Source organism: Saccopteryx bilineata, chromosome 2 (assembly GCF_036850765.1).
Source record: "Saccopteryx bilineata isolate mSacBil1 chromosome 2, mSacBil1_pri_phased_curated, whole genome shotgun sequence".
Classification (NCBI taxonomy): Eukaryota; Metazoa; Chordata; class Mammalia; order Chiroptera; family Emballonuridae; genus Saccopteryx; species Saccopteryx bilineata.
Window position 1 is genome coordinate 41,079,348 of NC_089491.1, and position 22,214 is coordinate 41,101,561.

Below are 22,214 nucleotides of genomic sequence, written 5' to 3' on the forward strand. Positions count from 1 at the left end.
ACTGTGAAGACTGTCCCCTCCTTGGAAAGATTCGTGAGGCCAGGAGATGCAGGAATGCTGGATGCTGGTGGGCCCAGGAATGGCGGAGCCCTTGGCTGGGCTGGGTCAGGCAGGAAGACCACTAGAAAGGCCACATCTGGTCCTCTGGGCATGGTGTTTCAGAGTTCAGTGGCTGAGCCTGTCAACTGGGTTACCAAAAATGGGGCACAGATGTGCAGAAGTACAAGAGCTCCAAACCTCGGTGTCTTACGGGGCTCCGAGGTGCCTGGCTGGACCGTGAAGGTGGTCGTCTCCAGCCATGAATAGCCTCATCCATTTCCAGTGCTCCAAACATATGATCATGTGCAGTGTGCACTGGCATGATGTGACATAAGGGGTGCGGAGCACTGTTCAAGGCACTAGGGTGGGGGAGGTGCGTGGGCAGACAAAGGGCTGAGAGGAACTGGCGTTCCACCTTCCCATCGGCCCATGCAGAGTTCCTGAACTAAAGAAGGTCCTCATGTACAGAGAAACAAGATACCTAACAGCAAGGCTGTCCACAGCATACACCAACCCTCTTCTTTTTTTACTTTAATGGCTTCAGTTCAACCTTTGGAGACCCACACAAATAATTAGGCCAATCAAAAGTGGGGCACACAGAAAAGCCGGGGCAGCCAGATCTCTTCAGCCTGGGTCATTATAACTGGTGCTAGAACAAAAGCTGTGGGAAGGAAACCAAGCTGGGACAGCCAAAGATGAGGGTTTATTCCAAAACCAATCTGTCTCGTCTAGTTGAAAACAAGGGATGGCTATTATCTGGGGAAGCACAGGGACCTGTCCCTCCCTCTGCTGACCGGGTTTATTCACCCTAAGCTCAAAGGGCTCGGATAAAGGCTGCTGGAAATCTGAATGAGGGACCCCTGGCCCATCCGATAGCAGCACCAACCACCCTGAAGGACAGTGCTGCCTGTTCTTTGGCCACCCCTGATATGTGAAAACCTGAGATTTAAATAAAGCACAGGACCTGAATAGTGATGGCACAGTGGATAGAGTGTCAACCTCGGATGCTGAGGTTCCAGGTTCGAAACCCCGAGTTTGCCAGCTTGAGTGCAGGTGAGGGGTCGCCTGCTTGAGCATGGGATGATCATTGACATGATCCCAAGGTCGCTGACTTGAGCCCAAAGGTTGCTGGCTTGAAGCCCAAGGTCACCGGCTTGAGCAAGGGGTCACTAGTTCGGCTGGATAGTCAAGTCACATATGAGAAGCAATCAGTGAAAAACTACGATGCCAAAACTACGAGCTGATGCTTCTCATCTCTTTCCCTTCCTCTCTCTCTTCCTCTTGCCTGTTTCTCTCTCTCATGTGCAAAAAGTAAATAAGTAAGAAAGCAAGTAAATAAATAAATAAAAGAGGCATAAGGCAAGTGGTCCTTCCCTTGAGTTTGGGATGAATTTAAGAAAGAAAGGTTGGAGGAGGAAGAGAAGGAAAAGGTGAAAGAACTTATTTACTCAGCAGGTGGTGGAGCCCTGGGAATCACTTCAGTTTCTCCCTTTGGCCACTGGCAGGAGAGGGGGAATAGGGCAGAGAAGGGGCATGGAACTGAGCGCCTCCTATTGGCCACCTTGGTGAAGAGAAAAGGAGAGGAAGACACCCTGAAGCTCTGCTGGGTTGGAGGAGGAGACCAAGAGAAGAGGGCCGCTTCCACCAGAGTCCTCTAAGATAGACAGAGACGAGTCTGAATCTCCTGTCCAACAGCAGTCACCCTGGGGCCACGCCAGGGTTTGAGCAGGGCTGGGTCTATGAAGAAGGCTATAATGGGTGAAGGTGATTTTGATCCTCTGAAGAGCTCACCTTCCTTCTTTCCTTTTTCTTTTGTATAAATGTTTACTGGGTACCTGGGTGTGATGAGATTATACCAGATGACAATGATAATCAGCAGATTTAATTTTAGCAGCCCGCCGCTGATTGTCATTGGCATCAAGCCTCATAATGTCAGGCATGCTGTAGGCTCTCAACTCTCATCCCTCGGAATCCCATAGACTCTCCTTCCATTACTCTTTCCCCATCCCATGCACCCAACTTAAACTTAAGGTCTCATCAGTCTCACGTCTCACCCCTTTCAGGCCCAAAGTGCAAATTAGCTAGATGACAAACCGCTCTTTCCCAGGAGAGAGGGCTACTTCCATAAGGTCACAAATAATGAGGACCTGCTGGCTTGTTTCCTTTCTACATCTTCACTGTCCTTACTGTGGAAAGGCCCTTCAATGCTGTGCTTCAGGATCTCCCACTAGTCCCCTTGACTGAAGTCAATTTCAGTCACTTTTGCGGGGCACTGACTGTGTGCAAGTATTCATGCACTCTTCTGAATGCTTGAGATAGAGAGAGCAATAAGTAAAATGCTAGTGCATCCCGTGGGAAGCTTGGTCCATTACAGGAGAAAGGTATAGGTACAAGCATTTAAAATACAGTATGGTAAATGATAGAATGAACACACTTCTAAAAGGTAATGAAAATACACATAAGAAAGCAATTAGATCTGTGTGAGCTGGGCACACAGATGAGTAGCAACTATCTAGGTAGACAAGTTATGGCGTGTCAGGCACAGGGTGCAGAAAAAACAATGGGTTGGGACTGCCTAAGAATAGGGCATAATCTGGTAAAGGTGATTCTCTGTGGGTACAGCGAGAGGGGCAGTGACAAAAGTGGAGGAGAAGTGGCTCGATATAAGAAAGGAGCTGGACATTGGTTCAAAGACCCGACACCATTCTGTGGATCATGGGTCTCATTCTGTAAGCAGGAGTCATTAAAGATGTTTTCTAAAGCTTTAAGATATAAATCATATACCATATAACTGACTCTTTTAAAGTATACAATTTAATGATTTTTAGTGTATTCACAGAATTGTGCAACTATCACCACAGTCTAATTTAGACCATTTTCATCATTCCCAAAGGAAACCCTGTGCCCAGGAAGCAGCTACTCCCCGTTCTTCACCACCACGACCCTACCTATCAGAAATCTACTTTCTGTCTCTATGGATTGGTCCATTCAGCATTTCATATAAACACAATCATAAGATATGTGGATTTTTTGAGACTGGCTTCTCTTACTTAGCATAGTGTTTTCAAGGTTCATCCCTGCTGAAGCATGTACCAATGCCTCATTCTTTTTTGTTGCCAAATAACAGCCTGTTGTCCGGGTATACCTTCTGTTGATCCATTCATAAGCTGATGGACATTGGGGTTGTTTCCACTTTCTGGCTAGTGTGAAAAATGCTGTGTAAACTTCATGTATAAGTTTTTGTGTGGACATGTCTTTCCATTCCTCTTGGGTGTCGTCTGAGCAGTAGAAATGCTGAGTCATATGGTAACCTGCATTGAATACTTTGAGAAATGGCTCAACTGTTTTCCAAAGCATCTGATCCATTTTATATTTTGTATCACAGTAATTACATTGCAATGTAATGTTCTGGAGAAATGTTCCAATTTCTCCAAAATCACCATCAACACAATATAATCTGTCTTTTTTATTATGGCCTTGCTAGCGGACACGAAATGATCTCATTGTGTTTTTAATTTGTAGAGATGCCTAACGATGAGTGATAGAGAGAACCTTTTCATATTATTCATCAAAAAATTTTAAGCAAGAGCTGTTTTGTAATAAATCTGGGGGTGAGTTGGACAGGAAAGAAACTAGAGGATGTTATAATAATTCAAGGGAGGGTTAATGAGATTCTGGACCAGGGAAAAAATGAGCATGGTAATAAATGAAGAGATTTGGGAGTTCTTTCAGAGGCAGAACCCATAGGGCTTAATGGAAGACTGGCGTGTGGCACAGCGGGGAGTCGGGAGAAAGAAAAGGCAAGGACAGTGCCGTGGTTTCCAGTCTGGGAAGCCAGGAAGATGGTGACGCCATGAACCCAGCTAGAGAGGAGCGGGGAGAAGTAGCAAGGGAGGGGAGATCATGAGTTTAGTGTAGGAATATTAAGTTTGAGGTACCTTGGAGAGATCCATATGGGTGGAGATCTTGAATAGGTAACCGGAGAAGCAATTGTGGGGCTCCAGAGAAAGACCTGGGTATAGCTTTAGGGATACCAACACACCGGTAGGTGACAGCTGAGTGCATACATATTAAATGCATATATATGAAAGGATTTTGCAAATTAAGAAGCTTTAGCAGGAATCGTTTCAGTGGCAAGCAGAAGGTTAAAAGGTAGATTAAAGTGATCCAAAGAAGAAATAAGAGTCAATGAAGAGAAGGGGGCAGGCAGAGATTGCTTCCTATTTCCATGGAAATTCTTCCCACAGTGCCCATTAGACACATGGATGCCAAGGAGCACTGAGAGGACTCTCAGCCCTTCAGAGAAGGATGCAGTACCCAAAGGGTGAAAGAGGCAGGATGAGCACAGCTCTCCTGCTCCCTGAGAGGACTCTCAGCCCTTCAGAGAGGGACGCAGTGCCCAAAGGGTGAAAGAGGCAGGATGAGCACAGCTCTCCCGCTCCCTGAGAGGACTCTCAGCCCTTCAGAGAGGGACGCAGTGCCCAAAGGGTGAAAGAGGCAGGATGAGCACAGCTCTCCTGCTCCGCAAGTTGCCCTGGCAACAGAAAGCTACCACGTGCGAAAGAACCAAGACTTCTGGCCTTGAACCATATCTCCACTTCCTCATTCTGATTACGCTTTTAAGAAAGTGAAAAATGAGAAAAACAAAAGGGTAATGCTTAAAAAAAATGTACTTCCTTTTTAAGAATCTGTGATGGGTACACAGACTTTGACAAAAAAGGGCATGAGATAAAATAGATCCTAACCATCCAGTGACAAATTGTATATTCTTCAGTTCTAGAAAGAGTTCATTGCGAGGTACCAGGAAGTTTGGATTGTAACTACTTAGCTAGAGCATCTGGGTTGAAGTGTTCAAAGTACTAGAGCCTAGAGGTATTTTCTATTTACCTCTGCAGATGCAAGTTCCCCCCTTCTCCGTTCAGTTCTGGGTCCAGGGAGGCTGCTCATGGTGACGGGATGAAAGTTTCCTTTGTCAATGACTTCTAGCTTGGTTTGGCAAACAGGCAGCACCAACAAGGAAGGAGACTGAGATCAAGCTTACCTCCTCGCTGCCCGGTTACCATGAGTTGGCGAAGTCCCCCTACTGAGGGTTCAGCTCATGATAAGTGGTTCTCTCTGTGAAGCTATCCTTTCCAGGTTCCCCAAGGCACTCCTCTTGCTGCCCCCTAGGCCTAAGGGTAGTGGGAGCTCCTTTCTATCACTAGTCCTAGGGTGTTACCCCATCGCTTGTTTTCTTACCCCCACAAGGGGTAAATATGCAATGCAGCTCTCACCGGAGCCCTCACAAAGCCATCCTGGACTTCATGCCCACAGGAACACTAGCTCACTCTCTGCCCCTCCCGGCCCCCTGGAAATGCTAAGAACCGAGGAGCCGGAGCAACATGGCTGCCAATGGAGCAACACTGGAGGGAGAACCAGAAAGGTCCTCAATGTCCCAATGTTGACTTTCAAAAGCTACTGAGGAAGACAAATGCAGCTCAAGAACCACAGGAACATGAGAAGCGCTGCCCTAGGGCCCTGGTTGGCAAACGGCGGTTCGCGAGCCACATGCGGCTCTTTGGCCCCTTGAGTGCGGCTCTTCCACAAAATACACGTGCGGGCGCTACCTCGATAAGGAATGTACCTACCTACATAGTTTAAGTTTAAAAAATTTGGCTCTCAAAAGAAATTTCAATCGTTGTACTGTTGATATTTGGCTCTGTTGACTAATGAGTTTGCCGACCACTGCTCTAGGAGGTAGAGGTCAAGGTGGCTGGCAACCCTAGATGAGAAGTGTAGGGAAGAAGGCAGGAATGCCCTCCCTACTCCAAAGTGTTTTTTATTTTGTGTGTGTGTGTGTGTAACAGAGACAGAGAAAGGGACAGACAGACAGGAAGGGAGAGAGATGAGAAACATCAATTCTTTGTTACAGCTCCTTAGTTGTTCATTGACTGCTTTCTCATATGTGCCTTGACTGGGAGGCTACAGCAGAGCAAGTGACTCCTTGCTCAAGCCAGTGACCTTGGGCTTCAAGCCAGCGACCATGGGGTCATGTCTATGATCCCAGTCTCAAGCCAGTGACCCTGCACTCAAGCTGGTGAGACTGCGCTCAAGCCGGATAGATAAGCCTGGGTCCTCTGCATCCCAATTTGATGCTCTGTCCACTGCGCCACTGCCTAGTCAGGCTGTTTTCGTTTTTTTGTGTTTTTTTTTTTTAAATTTAACTCATTCCTCTGTTCCCCTGGAAAAAGGGACAGCTTAGAAAAGATGGACAACCATGGGCCTTGTAGGCCGAGTCCTATATGGGCTCAGCAAAATTTTAGGACTCAAACAAAAAAATTCCCTCCCTAAGAAGCTAGTGTCTGAGAATTAGAATCCCCCACCTGTAGGTCTGGACAGGATGGGCGCAGCCTTCTGAAACCAGGTTGTACCCCAGGACTAAATGAGATAAAGCAGAGGGGGGCCACACTGCTGACTCAAAGAGTCAAATGGACTGCAGCTTCCCTGTCTTCTCCAAGGAAAGCCCCCTGGTCCTTTGTCTACACTCTCTCTCCCAAGGCAGCTTGCGAAGATCCACACGGAACTGAGGTGCCTTTAGAAGTGAACGGCCTACCCTATGTTTCTGAAACAATCAATTCTACTTGAATTTCCCTATCAAAATATCAGGGGGAAAATGTTACTAACACTCTGTCCTCCAGGGAAGACCGGACCTTTTAGCCAGTGTCTCACTCAGACCTAATTTCATCACTGCAGCGGCATTAACATCGCACCACAGACTTGCCTAGTAACTGCGTTCGTGCTAACTGGAAAGGAAACACACATTTCAGGACAGACCTCGCCAATTCTGTATTTACTGCCATCTCACGAGAGCCAGAGGTTCCTCATCGGCATTACAGGTACTTTGGCCATACTGAAAACAATTTACACACGTGAGAAAAACCTAAGCTAAACCTAAGAAGGTGAGGTAATAATACTCAGTTACTGGGAAACACAAGTTAATAGAAAAAAAATCAATTCAAGGTTGTTTTGGGAAATATTTCCTTTTTTTTTTTCCTGTATTTTTCTGAAGCCGGAAACGGGGAGAGACAGTCAGACAGACTCCCGCATGTGCCTGACCGGGATCTACCCGGCACGCCCACCAGGGGGCGACGCTCTGCCCACCAGGGGGCGATGCTCTGCCCCTCCGGGGCGTCCGTCGCTCTGTTGCTACTGGAGCCACTCTAGCACCTGGGGCAGAGGCCAAGGAGCCATCCCCAGCGCCTGGGCCATCTTTGCTCCAAAGGAGCCTCGCTGCGGGAGGGGAAGAGAGAGACAGAGAGGAAGGAGAGGGGGAGGGGTGGAGAAGCAGATGGGCGCTTCTCCTGTGTGCCCTGGCCGGGAATCGAACCCGGGACTTCTGCACGCCAGGCCGACGCTCTACCACTGAGCCAACTGGCCAGGGCCCCCATTTGTTTTTTAAACAACATTTTGCAATGATATGAGGCAGGAGGGAGGCTTTGAGGGGCTCAAAGATGGTTGGGAGAGACTAACGGACCTGCTCTCAACACTGGCCTCATAAGGCAGTCCTGTCCATGAGCTGTGTCCTGGCCTCTCTTCTGGAGCACCAGCTAGGCGGAGGTGGAGTCTCTCTAGCATCCTGTACCCAAGGCTGAATCCAAACTCAGAATCCTGGGTGCAGCAGTGTCTAGATGTGGTCCCATATAATCAGCATGGAGGTGTGGGCTAAGCCTGGACCACCAAACTGGCAGCCCTCAGCCTGGGAGGGACCTGGGCTCAGGGTGTGGAGAGGCAGCCGAGTCGGGCAGGGAGCCTGTGAATGGGACAGCCTCCACCATGCAGCAGAAACCAACACCAGCAAGGAGAGGGAACAAAGCAAGAGGGGAAACCAGATGTTGAAGGGTCAGGGGAAGCCGCAACTCCACAGAGTTCCCTCCTGTGACATCGGCTCAAAGCATTGGTTAGGGGAGTGGCTGACCGAGACAGGAAGAATAACAAGATTTGTGACATGGCCGTGAATTTCCAAGAGGAAGTGTGAACAGCTCTCAGGGATTGCCACTACCCCTTACCCTTGAGAGTCGTAAGTAGAGTCTGCTGCTTCTATGGAGGGGTAAAAGAATAGCCACGCCTATAGCTACGGGAGTTCCTAAGGCTGGCTGGAGGGCAAGATCGTTAGTTACCCTAGTTTACCAAACCCTAAAGATTACATACAGCGCTTTCTTGGAAATAGGCAAAAATACCTTCTATTTATAACACATGGATACAGCACAGAGATCATCAAGCCAGATTTTAAATTATGACTATATAATAAAAACTACAGATCTATGAGCTCAAATACCGCATGTAGTTTGCTTTTATGATACGCATTGCCTCCTTTACCTAAGACCATCTGGAAATTGATTAATTTACCTAAGTGAGCAAAAATGCCCGTTCAATACACACTAAAGAAATACTTTACAACAGAGAACCGGCCAGAAGTTAAGAGTGTGGGGGGAGACATGCATACAGGGTTTTGTTTTTCTGGAGAATGCCTGGATGGAAAATCACCTATTTTATGTGATTTCATTCTGTTGTGAAAGGTTGAGGCTGCTGCCAAATGCACTTTCAGATCTCTGTTCTTGCTTAATCGCAGCTATCTGAGGAGCCAGATGCCAAAAGTGTAACCCAGAACAGTTCTTGAAATTACCTTTGTGAATAAAAACAAAAGTTCAAAAAGTCAAAAGAGCTGGCTTGAACTCAGGGAAAAGAGAACAAATGCAGCAGCAAAAAAAAGAAAAAGAAATCTGAGCGTGCTTTTGTGCCCCGTGAGGACCAGCAGAGGAGCTGGGGACGGTGGGGGGGAGGGGACCGAAAGGCCTCAGGCATCAGATTCACCTCAACCACTTAGGTTCCAATGACTGCGTTCAGCTTAGTATAACTGTGTCACTTTAAACCATCAGTTCAATCACTGTCTTTACTTCTTGCACAGACGTCTGGATTTGCTGATGGTGCAGCATGAATTCATCCACATACGTTCACTGTGCTGACCGAGAATGAAAGAAATTCCTCTTCATATCCTTCCTAGTCTGCATCTTGGTTTGGTTATGAGAGAGCGAGCCAACTTAATGATTGTGCATACAGTGGTCTAATACTGTTGCACAAATGTTTCAGCAGAGCTCAGCAGCTGTGTGCCATGAACACACGGAATTCCACAAATTATTAACTCAGCCAAAGTAAGAAAGAGAGCTGGAAAGGGGAGTTGCTGTTCCATAGGTCTCGAGTTTCGGTTTTACAAGTTGAAAAAGTTCTGAAGATTGGTTGCACAACAAGGTCCTTATAACTCACACTACTGTGTTGTACACTTAAAGATGGCTAAGAGGGTCAATTTTATACTGTGCTTTTTACCACAATAAAAATAAATTTACCTTTTCAAGTTAAAGGAAAACAAAAAAGAATGAATTATTCATTCCATGCCCCTTGCACTTGGCTTCAACCACAGAGTACTTCACTATTTAAATCTAATTTCCTGGAGTGAGAGAGGAAAACACATGCATGCTAGCTAAAAAGGGTTAATTAAGAATCTGCTAAAAGTTCCAAGCATAACCAATAAAGGGAAAAATTTAGAGTTGGATTTCTTTGAAATAATCCACTATGCCAATACTTACATGGCAATTCCAGGGTTTTTACTTTAAATCTTAAGAGGGTTACCTTTCAAATGAGTGATTCAAAGCTACTAAAGTGACAACCTGGGAGCAGGCCGAGGTGGGGTGATGTCCACTCCTGCCATGAGACTCAGTTCACCTCTGCCCAGGCCTGCCTTCTGCAGGCAGTAAAAGTCATACATAACATCGTTTCTCAGTTGCCCGATGGCACTACCGTGATTATATGTTTTATTTTATTTTTACCTAGCTTACAGAAGTTTATATTCAACTGGTGATTCTGTATTAGTTTGCTAAGCCTGCTGTAACACAATAGGGTGGCTTAAAACAACAGAAACTTCTGGTCTCATAGTTCTAGAAGCCAGAAGTCCAAAATCAAGATGTTGATGGCCTTGGTTCCTCGTAAAGGCCCTGAGGAAGCACCACTTCAATCCTCCACCTTTGAAAGGCATTCTTCCTGTGTTTCTGTCTGCTAATGGCCTTCTTACAGGGCCACCAGTCATAGGGGCCCACCTTACTCCGGTATGATCTCATCTTAACAAACTATATCTATAATGACCCTATTTTCCTCATATTTTGAGGTAAAGGGGGTTAGGACTTCAACATAGCTCTTTTGGGGTGATGGAGACGAGCAGCATCAGCTGGGAATTTGTTTAAAATGCAAATTCTCAGGCTCCACCCTAGACCCACTGAGTCAGAACTCTGTAAGTGCAAGCAATTAAGATTGTGTATTGCAACAAGCCTTTCAAGTGATTCTGGTGCATGCTCAAGTTTGAGAACCACTTTTAAATTACACTTACATTTAAAAAGTTATTCTGAAGTGCTAAGTGTGAATCTTGACCTTCCATAGGAATTACTGGCCTTTTGGGGCTATCTCTGTATCTACCCACGTTGCTTCTCCAACAGCAGTGAGCAACTAATACTTATTGTTTACGTAAGTAAATAAATACTTACTGCTCTAGCAGGCTAGAATCTGGAGGTCAGTACAGGCCACATGGAGCCCTCAGACAGGTTTTATTTTGTCTGTCCATGAATACTATGAATTAATTGCCAAAATTAAAAACCTAGATTACAGAGTTTTCTTGAAAAATCTGTACAATCTGGCCATCATTGGACCCAGTATTCTACACAACAACAATCAACTGATTGGTGGCTGCCTCTTTCAGGAGGGGCATAAAGTTCCAGTTAGCCACAGTCCTCACCATCCCTTAATGCCTCCCTAGCACTGAGACTTTATGCAGTGCAACCTCTCTCATTTACATCACCCACCTCGCCCCTGAAAACATTTAGATCTAAACCACACTGGAGAAAAGGAAGATTATAGAAAAATGCACCACTCTCCACAGCCTGAAATTCTTATTTGGAAATGGAATTTCAGAAGCCAGTGCCTCTGATTAGCACCAGCTCTGAGTTCTGAGAGTTTAGCTTCACTTTTTATCAGGGAACAGAGCAAGTTATAAAATGACTACAGCACTGAAGATCAAAGTTTTGAAATGCCTTGCCTGTGCGACAGTGCGTGGGTGAGCTATGACACGGTAAAGAGAGATTTTGTATTGGCATGACTTTAGGAATAATGGGATGTGGAAGACATGAGATCGTGATTTTGAGACATCGCACATGCCTCCGTCGTGTATATGCTGTGCTGAGCTCCAACAGCAGATCAGCTGTGAAGAGATTATTGCCCAGGGAAGCAACTGAGGGGAGGGAGTGATTTTTTAAAACTACTTTCAGGGCTTACATAAATTTTAAAGGGCAGATCCCAGACTAGATATGGCAAGTATGCCTTTAATGTAGATACCAAGTAGTTTTTGTACAAAACACAGAAATGGTAACATTTCTGTACCTCACCCAGGACACTGGGAGCGATTCAAGAAAAGTGAGCAGAGTGGTGATTTGGGGTCTCTATCTCAGCGTTAGAGATGGGCCTGGAGTTCAGAGGTGAGAACTCACACATAACGGTGGAGATGAGCACAACTTTTCAATGAGGGCACAAGCTTCATTAGGAAGCCCTAGGAAGCTATATTTGCCACGAAGTCCATCCCAGAGCAACAAATCAGAAAAATACATCTACTCAAAGATTACTAAGCCAGAAGATACAGACAAATGGTCACCATAACGTCATAGGGCTATTTCTTTCCTTTCTTTTTTTTAAGTGAGAGAGAGAGAGAGAGAGAAAGAGAAAGAGATGAGAAGCATCATCTTGGCTTGGCCCTGGTGACATTTGGGGCTGGGTAATTACTTTTCAGGAGTATACATTGTAGGATGCTTAGCAGCATCCCTGGCTTCTGCCTACCAGATGCTGGTAGCATTCTCCCCTCCACCTGTGACAACCAAGTATGTCTCCAGACATTGCCACATGTTCATTAAGAGCAAAATAGCCTCCCCTCCCCCAATCACTGCTTTAGAAGAGCAGGACTTGAAGAGCTTAGAGGACAAAGGGTCGGGCTCGAGGTACAGCAGAGAAAAGAGAGGAATTGTGGTGTTATTCATGCTGTGACTTTATGTGGCCACTGGGAGCCAGACAGAACCAAGATCAAAATTGGGGTAAATCCTTGGCCCTGGCCAGTTGACTCAACAGTAGAGCATCAACCCAGTGTGTAGAAGTGTTGGGTTCGATTTCTGGCCAAGGCACACAAGAGAAGCACCCATCTGCTTCTCCACTTTTCCCCCTCTCCTTCCTCTCTATCTCTCTCTTCCCCTCCCACAGCCAAGGCTCCATGGGAGCAAAGTTGGCCCGAGTGCTGAGGATGGCTTCATGGCCTCCGCCTCAGGCGCTAGAATGGCTATGGCCACACAGAGCAACGCCCCAGATGGACAGAGCATCGCCCCCTGGTGGGCATGCCGGGTGGATCCCTGTTGGGCACATGCAGGAGTCTGCCTGCCGCCCCCTGCTTCTCACTTCGGAAAAATAAATATTCAAAAAAAAATAATTGATGTTAATTCTTTGCCATCTCTAAGCCTATATTTCCTCCCTTAAGACTATTTTAAAAGACCACGAATACAAAGTTCCTGGGAAAGAAATATTACAGCCCACAACTGTTGTGCCTTTTCAAAGAATTACCATGTTGTGCCCCGTGACTCAAGAATGTCCCTTCCCTTCTTTACATACCAGACTGTACACACGGTGACTTGAGTTGCTGCCTCCCTCACTCCCACCTGTGAGTACATATTCTGGATCCAGGTTTTGTTAGCTGACATCATTTCATTAGGCACATTTGTCCAATGCATAAATTGGGTAGCACACAATTATTTTAACCATTTGATTTTTTAAAATTTTAAATTATCATACAATAAATTTGATGCTGGAATTTGATTTTAGGAGAGAAGAAGGAGGAGAGAGAAGGAAACATCGATTTGTTGTTCCACTTATTTATGCCTTCATTGGTTGACTCTTGTATGTGCTCTGATGGGATCGGACCCACAACCTTGGCACGTCAGGATGATGTGCTAATCAACTGAGCTGGGTAGCTTAATATAAGACCCAGGCAAACTGTTTTCTAAAGTACCTGCACCATTTTTCAGTCCCTCCAGCAAAGGATGAGAGTTCCAGTTGTGCCACCAGCCCTCGGTTTTTCTTGTTTGTTTTTAATTGTAACCTTTCTAGTAGGTGCATAGTGGCTCACAGTATTACACAGTTCACTGTGGTGACCTTGAATAAAAGTTGAGCGGACTTACCAAGAGCAGCTATCAGAAGGAACAGGAGAGATTAGCCCTTTCCTGAAGGAAGACTATGTCCACTCTGTGGGCAGTTACACTTATCTCAAAGCTATGTTAACCTAGATGAATAAAAGCAATAGACAGGATTTGCTTAAAACAAAGATTTTCCTGGCTGGGTAGCTCAGTTGGTTGGAGAGTCATCCTGATACATCAATGTTGCAGGTTCTATCCCCTGTCAGGGCACATGCAAGAATCAACCAATGAATACATGTATAAGTGGAAAAACAAATTGATGTTTCCATCCCCCCCCCTCTCAAATAAATAATTTTTTTTAAAAAATTAAAGGCAAAGATAAACCTTTTACTAAAAAGTTAAAGTTCTGCCTGGCCTGTGGTGGCACAATAGATAAAGCATCAACCTGGAACTCTGAGGTTGCCGGTTCGAAACCCCGGGTTTATCTGGTCAAGGCACACACAAGAAACAACTATTACAAAGTGATGCTGCCTGCTCCCCATCCCCTTTTCTCTCTCTCCTCTCTCTAAAATTAAGAAAAAAATCTTAAAAAAAAGTTATAGGTCTTGAGCATGACTGTGCACCATGACCTGCCCAGTTAGGAATTTATTGTCAGGTCACCTGATGATATTACTTTCTGTAAAACACTATTTCCATCTATAATTCTAAATTCTAACAGCTTTTAAAGAAGATTTAGTCATCAGCGACCCATTACATTTCCTCTTTTTTTTTCTTAAAAATGCTGAAGTACAGTGGTAGTTAAGGAGAGAATAAGATTTAAGAATTTGTCAGAAATAGCCCTATGAACCTGACCAGTGGAGGTGCAGTGCATAGAGCATTGACCTAAGATGCTGAGGTCTCAGGTTTGAAACCCCAAGGTCGCCAGCGTGAGCACAGGCTCAGCACAGGCTTACCAGCTTGAGCATGGGGTTGCCGACTTCAGTATGGGATCATAGACATGATACCATGGTCACTGGCTTGAAGCCCAAGGTTGCTGGCTTGAGCCCAAGGTCACTGGCTTGAGCAAGGGGTTATTGGCTCAGCTTGAGCCCCCTAGTCAAGGCACATATGAGAAGCAATCGGTGAACAACTAAAGTGACACAACTATGTCACTTGAGAACTCACTAGGAAGTTGAGAACTTCCTAGTTTAAAGGAATGAAGAAAGGAAATATGTAGTATATCCATGAGCCAGACACAGTGCTGGGTATTTTTAAATTCTTATCTCCTTAAGACCCTTTTGGGGTAGGTATTGACCCCAATCTACAGTTAAAAAAGTTGTTGCTCAGACCCATAAAGCAATGTGCCCATATCCCCATAATGAGACAAGAAGCTGTGGGTCCCCAGACTGCTGTGATTACAAAGCCCAAAGTTCCGGCCATGTGGTGCCCTGCGGTGGGCTGGACCCTCCCTTAACCTCCCTCACTTCCATCTCCTCTGGTCTCAAAAGTCACCTCTTAGTCCTAAGAGATCTGAAAACAAGGGGAGCTATTGGGTTGGCAAAATGGAAACTCTGAATTCTAGAGGCTCTCAGGAAATGAGCAGGGCCTGACATCACCAAGAACTTCCCACGATTGGTTGGTCACCAGTCTCCTTTCGTAACACCTATCCCTCCTTCCTAAGGACACTAATGTCTCTCCACCCTCCAAACAGCCCAGAGACATTCCCAGCCAATCCCTTTCTCCCATCAGCTTGTGTTGCTGGACTAGTCGCAGGAGGGAGACACTCAGACAGCAGCTGGGACAGGGAGATAGTCACAGTACAACGTGCTCCAATCAGTTTCCCACAATAACATCCGATGGGTAGGGTGTGCCTCAAAAACTAAGCACACTGCTTTAAAAACAAGTTTCATAATCACCTCTGAGTGATTCTGGTTCAATTTTATCCTTTCATATAATGAGCGCTGATAGTTCCAAATGGGGTGTGTGTGTCTCAATAAGAGTAGAAGAGAGAAAGAAAGAGTAAAAAGAAATAGAGAAGGACATAGGCTTAAAAGCTTAACACAAAGCTCAGAAAACTGGTAACCTCATAACAAGCGAAGAAGAACCCTAAGATTGGGGGACCCTCTTGTAAATCAGGCAGGAGCATGTGAACGGTCTTCAAAATTACTCCAGATAACTGCAGCTAGGCCTCTGGGTAGGCAACACACCCTAGTTCTTGAATGTTGGCAAAGCAAGAGTCAATTCCTGACCAGGCTCCGAGTCTGGCCACGGAGCTACCCCACCTTCACCCTGTCCCCTGCCTCCCCTTCCAGGCTGGCCACAGCCACGCAGACAGCACTCACAGTTCCAAAATCAGGATGACGTCCGTCTTGTTCTCGTACACCTCATGCAGGGTGATGACGTTGGGGTGCTGGATCTCCTTCAGGATGCTGACCTCCCGCTCGATGTCCTCGCGGCTCACGCCCCGCCGGCTGGACTTCGTCCTCCTTTTCTTGATGAACTTGGCGGCATACTGCAGACCGGTGCTCTTCTCGCGGCATTTTTTCACGACTGCAAACTGCCCGCTGAAGGGAGGAGACAGAAGGGGGGCCCAGGTCATTGATACATTCTTTCTGTTCACTAAAAAACAAGATTTGAGCAAGGCTGTGTCATGAAGGGAGGGAAGGCAATGAAACTGTGAGTAGAAAAGACAAAAATTGTGGGCAATTCACACAGTAAACAGGGATATTTCTTACTACATTTCAGTTTCATTAAGTCAGTTTCTTTACAAACCCTGTTATAAGGGATAAAAATTGTCGTCATGAATTATGTTTTGTTAAGTGGGTGATAATGCCTCCACTTCTGCGCCAGCCTCCTTCCCTCCCATTTCAGATTCAGGGACAGTGGGAAGGAACTCTTGGATCAGACCTTACTTCCGACAAGCTCTTTTCTTCTGTGTTTGAGAAAACAAGAAATGAAGACTAGGGTACTGATAGAAAAATATAGAGCCTTGACTCTGATGACATATTCAACCACTGAAATACCCAGAACAACAATAAAAAAAGCTACAAAAATTAGGGGATATTTTATCGCTTCATATTCATTTTTAAATATCCCTTAATTTTTGTGAGTAGTGTATTTTTTTTCACACTTTGGGAACCGATCAGCCTTATGTACGAGACATCTGTTGATTGCTTCTCAAGAATCACCATCCCCCTCTTCCCTTTCCAATATCTATATCCAGGGATTTTTGTGGTCCTGGGAAGCTGACTCCACCCACAACTACAGATACAGATCATGTGACCTAGGCTGAGCCAATCAGTGCACTATATTGTCTTGGCTCCAGTGATAGGCACATGACCTAAGTAAGAATTTCCAGAGAAGTTTAGACAAAGACTTGTTCTGAGACTCTTTTGATTCCCCCGAACTGCTGCCAGATATCTTGGGGCCATGCAGGCAGCCACACTTAGTTTAAAGCCAATCACCATCCCAGAGAGAAAGACCGTAGAAGGAAAGAAAATAGGTCTAAAGTTACACTGTGGAGTGGCTAGATCAACCCTAGCCTGAAGCCATCTGCCTTTAGATTTTTCAGCAACATCGGTCAATACATTCTTTTTCCAGCTAAAACCAGTTCAATTTGTGTTTTCTATTTCGTGCCCAGGAAAACATCCTATCCATTCTATGCCACGGCAACAAACCAGCACCTCCTATGCATTCATAAAAGAATAAAATAAAATAACGACAAAAAATGAAAGGTGAATACATAAGTGGATGAGCTCTTGAGACCTAAGTAGGCTACCCTGAATGTAAGTGAAACACAAGTGAAAGATGCTTCCCATGCAGAACCTCACTTTTTCCCCAGGGCCCGAGGCAGGCTGATCCACCCATTGCAGGACCTGTACATTTCTCGGCACCTGATGGAGAACACAGTTATTTTTAGGTTGTTTTATTCTCCTCATATGAAAACAAAAGGGAGAGAGAAAATCAAATTAAGGGCAATATTTTGAAACTAAAGGATGGGTACTTTAAAATATTACTCATTTACTTTAGCAGCAGGAGGCCAGTGAAGGGGGACAAAAAAGCATAGTGAGAGATTATGTATTTTTATAGCAGTGTCAAATTTTTGCATGACAGGTTATTAATACCCTCTTTCCCCCTGCAGCAGGATAGCAAAGACACTGAAGAATAGATCACGCCGGCATGCTAGCACTGGTTGCCTGTAAACTCTCGACCTTAAAAAGCCATGGGATCTGTTATGGCTTTATTACAACCATTTTCTAATTTCTCAGGGGAATGAAGAACTGGGTGTTCTGTCTACTTAGAGATGCGGTTTATAGAGAAAAGCAGGAACACAGGCCCACATGTCACAAAGACGGTATCAGGTCCGCACTGAGGGCTCTCAGGGGCCCCAGGTTAGAGAACAGGCAGCACGCCTTGTGTAGCACAGCGCCTCCAAACCACAAACCACCGTGCTCCCAGGGGCTGGCTGGGATGCCTCTCCCAGGTCACAGTCACAGAGACTTGTCTCAGCTGCTGTGAACACTCAAGGCAGACTCTGTGGTTTAAATCACACTGTTAAAAAAAAAACCAAACCAAAGTGCCATAAAAACAAAATATCTGCAAGCAAACCACAAAACATTTAAATGTAAACCTAAATTTAAAGACTATCTGAGTGTGTTTTTAATCACCAATGGTCCGCTGTTGACTGTTACTTCCTTTTAATCACGGCAAAGTGAAGGCATCAAGCCTCACCAACCCTAAGGGCTGGCTTAAGTTGAAATACTAAACTCATGGCGGAGGCCAGAAGTGTGTGTGCAGGTCGAAGCTCACTATGCGGCTCAGGTTTGCAGCAAAACATCTGGAACCCCACTCTCTCACTCACATTTTGGGGTCTCCACAAGGGGGCACTAGCAGGAGAGGAGGTTCTAAGGGGCCAGCAGGTAGGAAAGCCCCCACCCACGAGTACTGGGGGGTCTAATGCTCCATGGTTATATGCTTTTGTTTAGGCTAAACCTGGCTGCAGAGGGTTCAAGAGGGTTTGGGCCTGACCTGTGGTAGCGCAGTGGATAAAACGTCGACCTGGAAATGCTGAGGTCACCGGTTCGAAACCCTGGGCTTGCCTGGTCAAGGTACATATGGGAATTGATGCTTCCAGTTCCTCCCCCCTTCTCTCTCTCTCTCTGTCTCTCTCTCTCCCTCTCTCTGTCCTCTCTAAAAATGAATAAATAAATAAATAATTTAAAAAAAAGAGGGTTTGGAATGATTCTGAGGGATAGGATATTTTCTAGGTCCATCTCAGTGCTGTTGCTTTAACAACATCTCTCCTTATTTATGTCTGACTCCCCAAACACCTGCCCCTGCCACCACGCTCCAACCAGTGCTCTCCCCTGAGCCCACAGAGCACCTCAGACCGTCCTGTGGCACTTGCTCTTTTCTGCCTGTTTCTTGGACATTTCTGTCTCTCCCAAGGCTAATTCCTTGAGGACAGAGGGGTGTCAGGGGCTTCTTTCTATTCCTGGAGGCACTGGGTGTGGAGATCCTGAATCTATAATCCTAAAAAACAGGCGTTAAATTGAAGATACTTCACTGTAATTCAGTAACTGTCGGGCTAGGAGCACAGACTGTCTGTGTTGGAGCCTTGGTTCTACCACCTACCAGCCATGTGACTGTGTGGGCTCAGTATTTCATGATCTCTGTCTCAGTTTCCTTATCTGTAAAGTGGGTATAATGATAGTGCCAGCCGGGAAGGGCAGCTGGGGTGCAAGGGGAAGGTTCAAATGAGCTACGATGTGTAAAGGGCTTAGAGCAGTGCCTGGCAGTGAGTCTGCAGTAAGTGTTAGCTTTGGGGAGTCTTTGACAAGTAGAGTTATTGTCATTAGCTCATAGTTGCTTAAATCCTAAAATGTTGCAACATCGCCTCTCTTGACTGGGGGAGGGGGGACACTCTAAAAGGAAAAACAAAGCTACATAGTAAAAAACTCTTGCTAAACTTGGCTGCTGGCTTCCACTTTCAAACCCACCATCCCGCCCCTCCCTCTCCCAGCCCCACTGACTTGCTGACAACTGCAGCCTCGCCTGGGAACTCGGGCACAGCGGTGCCCAAGGGGCAGGCAGCATCCCCACGTGTGGCCCATGGGGGCCTTGCTGTTAATATGTGTCAGAAATTTTCACAGTGTAACTTCCACAGGCAGCCAGCAAACTGAGGACACAGACCTTGGAGAAGCAGCTATTCTGCAAGAATAGTAATTTTCTCAGGGAGGCCTGATTTGAGCTGTGGACTGTTGGTTAACTGCTGCTCCCAGCCTTTCCTTCCTGGGCAGCTGGCCCAGCCGCCCCCCAACCCCAGTTCCTGGTGCCCACTTTGGGGACTACTCCTCTTGCCCAGTCCCTTCCCCCCAACACTGACAACTGAAAAAAACTATTTGTTCACTCTTTGTTTTTGTTTTGGCAAGGGCTTTTACATCATGAGCTCCCAGAGTAATATGGAGACAAAGCTTCCAGGGCGAGCTCTAAGCAGGGAGAGGTAAACGCACACAGAGAAGTGAGGCCACCACAGCGGCACACTCACTGGCTGCCTGCCATCCCAGCCCCCTCCGTCATTACAAAGACCTGCAAAGACCCAAGCTCCTCAGTGACTGACACCAGGCTGCAGCATCAGTTCTGTGGGTGGGTGCGTGTAGCTTCCTTACTGGAAAATTCAGGGTGTCCGTAAAGTCATGGTGCACTTTTGACCGGTCACAGGAAAGCAACAAAAGACGATAGAAATGTGAAATCTGCACCAAATAAAAGGAAAACCCTCTCAGTTTCTGTAGTATGATGTGGCAGCATGTGCGCAGGCGCAGATGATGACGTAACACCGTGTATACTGCGGAGCAGCCCACGGCCATGCCAGTCGAGATGTGGACGGTACAGAGGAAAGTTAAGTGTGTTCTGTGGCTAGCTAAATTTGAATCCGTGACCAAAGTGCAACGTGAATATTGGCACGTTTATAACAAAGTGCCACCATACAGGAATAACTTTACTCGGTGGGATAAGCAGTGAAGGAAACCGGCAGTTTGGTGGAGAAACCCCGTTCTGGTAGGCCATCAGTCAGTGACGAGTCTGTAGAGGCTATACGGGATAGCTACCTAAGGAGCCCTAAAAAATCTGTGTGTGAGCCCACATCGAACTGCACTGAATAGGTATGAAACTGGGAGAGTTTTCCTTTTATTTGGTGCAGATTTCACGTTTCTATCGTCTTTTGTTGCTTTTCTGTGACCGGTCAAAAGTGCACCATCACTTTACGGACACACTGCCCATTTAATTGACAAAACAGCGTATAGGTGGTCTCGTTTTTTGTTTTGTTTTTCTCAGGAACCATACTTGCAAATTCACCTACTCATTAAAATTTATCTTTAAACCTCATAATCAACACTTGAGCACTTAGATGGTCATTTGCAGGTTTGAGTTGCCTGATGAAGGTGATCAAGGTAACACTGCCTTCCTGTTTCATCTCATACTGCAAACGTGTCCTTTTTGTGGTCTGTTTAGTGGCACTTTTTTTTTCATTTGTGCTATTTGTAATGGCCCCCCCAAGGACAGTGCTAAAGTATTGTCCAGTGTTCCTAAGCACAAAGGCTATGGATGTGTCTTACATAGAATATGTGTGTCAGATAAGCTTCATTCAGGTGTGACTTGTAGTGCTGTGGGCCATGAGTTCTACGTTAATGAATCAATAATGTATATTAAATAAGGGGCCTTTAAACAGAAACATATATAAAACAGGGTTACCCAAAGATCTGTTGTCAACAACATTGTGATCAGAAGCTTGTGGGAACCCAACCCTGTATTTTCTCCAGGACTGATGCCTCAGTACTTGCTAATTCTGTGTTAGTGGTGAATTTGTAGAACATGACTACCATGAATAATGAGAATCAGTTGTATGTCGTTTTTTATACAATGCACAAACATTCTGTCGTCTAATAACAGACAGGACAGTTTATTGCCCTAGGTACAGTCAGCCAAATTTATTTTGACATAAAAACTTTCAGTTAATTGTAATAAACATTTACTAACTACTCGTGGTCAGAAACATTCAAAGAAATGAAATGAGACATATCCTGCTTTAAACAGCTATATACTAAAAAAAAAATGAATTCAAACATAATCACAAAATTGATTATAAACAGCAAACGTAACACAGAGGGAGAAAGGCTTCATAAAGAGCAACCCGCCATCTAATTTCTTTGTCTGGCTTACTTATATATCTAATTTCATTAGTACACTTGTAGTCACTCAATGAACTGTAACCAGGATTCTATGCAAGGCTCTTTACACATATTACCTTACTAATGATCACAGCTCTATGTGATTCACACCATTGTCATTTCTTCTGTCATTGAGAACACCAAATCTCAGAGAGATGTTTAAAAAATGGCCCTAAATCATCCAGCAAGTAAGTCTGCATAATTGACAAATGACGCTACACCTAAGTGTGTTTGCTCCAAAGCTCTGTTCATTGAGCCAGGAAGCTATGCTGGACTTGTGTCCATTTTGTTTGCGATACAAGCCACCTCCCCCTACTCCCTACCCTCAAGTTGCAGAGCATCATTCTAGGAAAGAGCTTTCTGGGGGAAAAGCAAAGAGAAGAGGCTGTGGTTAAATAAGTTTGGGCAATGTAGCCTTCTCCTCCCTACCGAAACCTCATCAACTGTTTTCATTCATGAAAACCGTTGCTTTCACATGCTCAGAGGGGCTCTGCAACCGAAGGTAAATGGCGTTAGTGCATGTGCTTAGGAAGCATGACACTAATAATTAGAAAGAACCAGAGAAGAGTTTCAAGGTCCTTGCTCAAGGATTACAACCTGTTTGTGAAGCATCTGTGTTTCTGCAGGTCTTACGTATTTCACTGTGCATTAAAAATAAATGTGTTGAACCTCATTTAATCCATTCAGGTTTTGTTTTCAAATACATTTCTTTGTGGGAGCTTTGCTC

The 22,214-nt window shown here is 45.4% G+C and overlaps 1 protein-coding gene across 5 annotated transcripts in view; it reads right to left on the reverse strand.

Annotated features, from left to right (window-relative positions):
- The window catches only part of DAPK1 (death associated protein kinase 1), a 194,530-nt gene that overhangs the window by 78,249 nt on the left and 94,067 nt on the right, over positions 1 to 22,214 (reverse strand). For all 5 annotated transcript variants that reach the window (XM_066256949.1, XM_066256947.1, XM_066256945.1 and 2 more), the window contains exon 3: positions 15,605 to 15,826. In XM_066256949.1, coding sequence (XP_066113046.1) covers positions 15,605 to 15,826 — 222 coding nt within the window. The remainder of the gene's footprint in view (positions 1 to 15,604; positions 15,827 to 22,214) is intronic.